The sequence below is a fragment of the Apaloderma vittatum genome, unplaced genomic scaffold (genome assembly GCF_000703405.1).
Source record: "Apaloderma vittatum isolate BGI_N311 unplaced genomic scaffold, ASM70340v1 scaffold35234, whole genome shotgun sequence".
NCBI classification, from domain to species: domain Eukaryota; kingdom Metazoa; phylum Chordata; class Aves; order Trogoniformes; family Trogonidae; genus Apaloderma; species Apaloderma vittatum.
Window position 1 is genome coordinate 1 of NW_009714963.1, and position 1,917 is coordinate 1,917.

General features: G+C 52.8%; 1 protein-coding gene across 1 annotated transcript; it reads right to left on the reverse strand.

Moving 5' to 3' along the window:
* Positions 1 to 6: 6 nt before the first annotated feature.
* On the reverse strand, positions 7 to 873 carry LOC104273577 (zinc finger protein 3-like; the record flags this gene model as incomplete). Its single annotated transcript, XM_009868944.1, has 1 exon — positions 7 to 873. A coding segment is annotated over one exon (867 nt), but the record flags the coding sequence as incomplete, so codon positions are not given.
* Between the last annotated feature and the right edge of the window lie 1,044 nt (positions 874 to 1,917).

Consider the following 1,917-nt stretch of genomic DNA (forward strand, 5'->3'; position numbering starts at 1 on the left):
GGGAGCTCACGGTGAAGCTCTTTCCACACTCAGCACACCCGTACGGGCGCTCGCCCATGTGGAACCGCCGGTGTTGGATGAGGGCTGAACTCACAGTGAAGCTCTTCCCACACTCGGAGCATTCGTACGGCTTCTCTCCGGTGTGGACCCGCTGGTGCTTTATAAAGCTCTTCCCACACTCCACACACTCGTAGGGTTTCTCCCCGGTGTGGACCCGGTGGTGTCGTGTCAGGGCTGAGCTCACGCTGAAGCTCTTCCCGCAGTCGCTGCACTCATAGGGTTTCTCCCCAGTGTGCACTCGCTGGTGCTGGACGAGCTGTGAGTTCCCAGAGAAGCTCTTCCCGCACTCAGCACACTTGTAGGGTTTCTCCCCGGTGTGGGTTACCTGGTGCCGGATCAGCTTTGAGCTCATGCTGAAGCTCTTTCCGCACTCGGAGCATTCGTAGGGCCTCTCCCCTGTGTGGATTCTCTGGTGCTGGATGAGATGTGACCGCTGCCGGAAACTCTCCCCGCACTCGGTGCAGGTGAAGGGTTTCTCTCCGGTGTGGATTCTCCGATGCTGGACGAGGTTGGAGCTCACGCGAAAGCTCTTCCCGCAGTCCCCACATATCATCAATCTCCCCACAGGAGGATTTCTCTGCTGGATAATATCTGGCAGCCTCCTAAAACTTTTTCCACAAAGCATCACTTGGCTTTGCCTCTTCCCCAGAGGTCTCTGAACCCTTTCTGACCTGCGTGGCAGGACTGGGTCCTCTGCAGAGCTCTGGGAGCTGTTCTCCTTGGAGAGTCCCAAGAGTAAACCCTTGGACTCCACTGGCCCAGGGATGCCTTCATGGGTATTTTCCTGTCTCTTGCTTGCAAACCCGTCTTCAGCTGCAATAAAACAAGAATTCAGAGAGAAGTCACAGGCAGAAGAGGAAACTTTGGAGAGGGGAAATCAAAAGGGGCCAAATTCTAAAAAAATCAGCAGATTGCCTTCAAGTCAAAAGTTTTGGTATTTCCCCCCAAAACATACAGTGGATTTTTCAGAGTGTCACAGGAACAAACCCTGGAAATAGCCCTGCATGCTTTGCCAGAACTGGAATCTACTGAAACTGGTATAATCTAATATTGGCATATTAGAGGTAAGGTAACTGGTGTCGAATGAGAAAGATGGCTGCTCTTCCAGGACATTATGCCAGAAAATGTTATTAAAAGTTGCGTTGGGCCTCAGAGGGCCATAAAGAACCGCCTTGTTCAGCAGAACATTACGTGGGTTGCGACAGATGCAGCCTCCATGCTCTCATGCTGCTAGTGCTGCAGAGAGGGAGGAGATGCACAAAGGAGACCCTCGCCCTAAGGCATGAGGCACGGAGACCGCTGGGAGCCCAGCTTACGCCAGTCTTAGAGCAGAAGAAAGGTAACTTCACGCTTCCACTGCTGCAGAACAAATCTCCTGGGGAATGGTGGCTGGTCAACTGAAGATCCTCCCCGGCCGATCCCCAATTATGCGTTGAGGATATCTGATAAACGTAGATGAAGGTAGCAGGAGTCAGTGAAGCAATGCTAGCTGAACAGCTATGAAGGCTCCTGGGACACAATGAACAAACCTCTGCCCTCTGGTTCACATAAAGTCCTGCAGAAGCATAACTGGTACGAATCGATGCCGCGCAGATTCAAGGTCAGCTGAAAGCCCCTCCATAACTCGCGCCCTCACAGGTACCCCCAGCACTGCCGCGGCTTCTGTTGTCAGTTGGGAAATGTGGCTCTTCACAGGATTAGAGGGCTTATAAGCTAAACCAGCAAGACAGGAGCACGCACCCTTCTGCTGTCAGGGAAGGGCAGGTGGACATCAGAGAGATGTACATAGGATGCAGAGATGGCAAGAGGCATCTCTGAAGAGAGGCATCGCATCCAGGTTTAAGACAGGTCAATCGG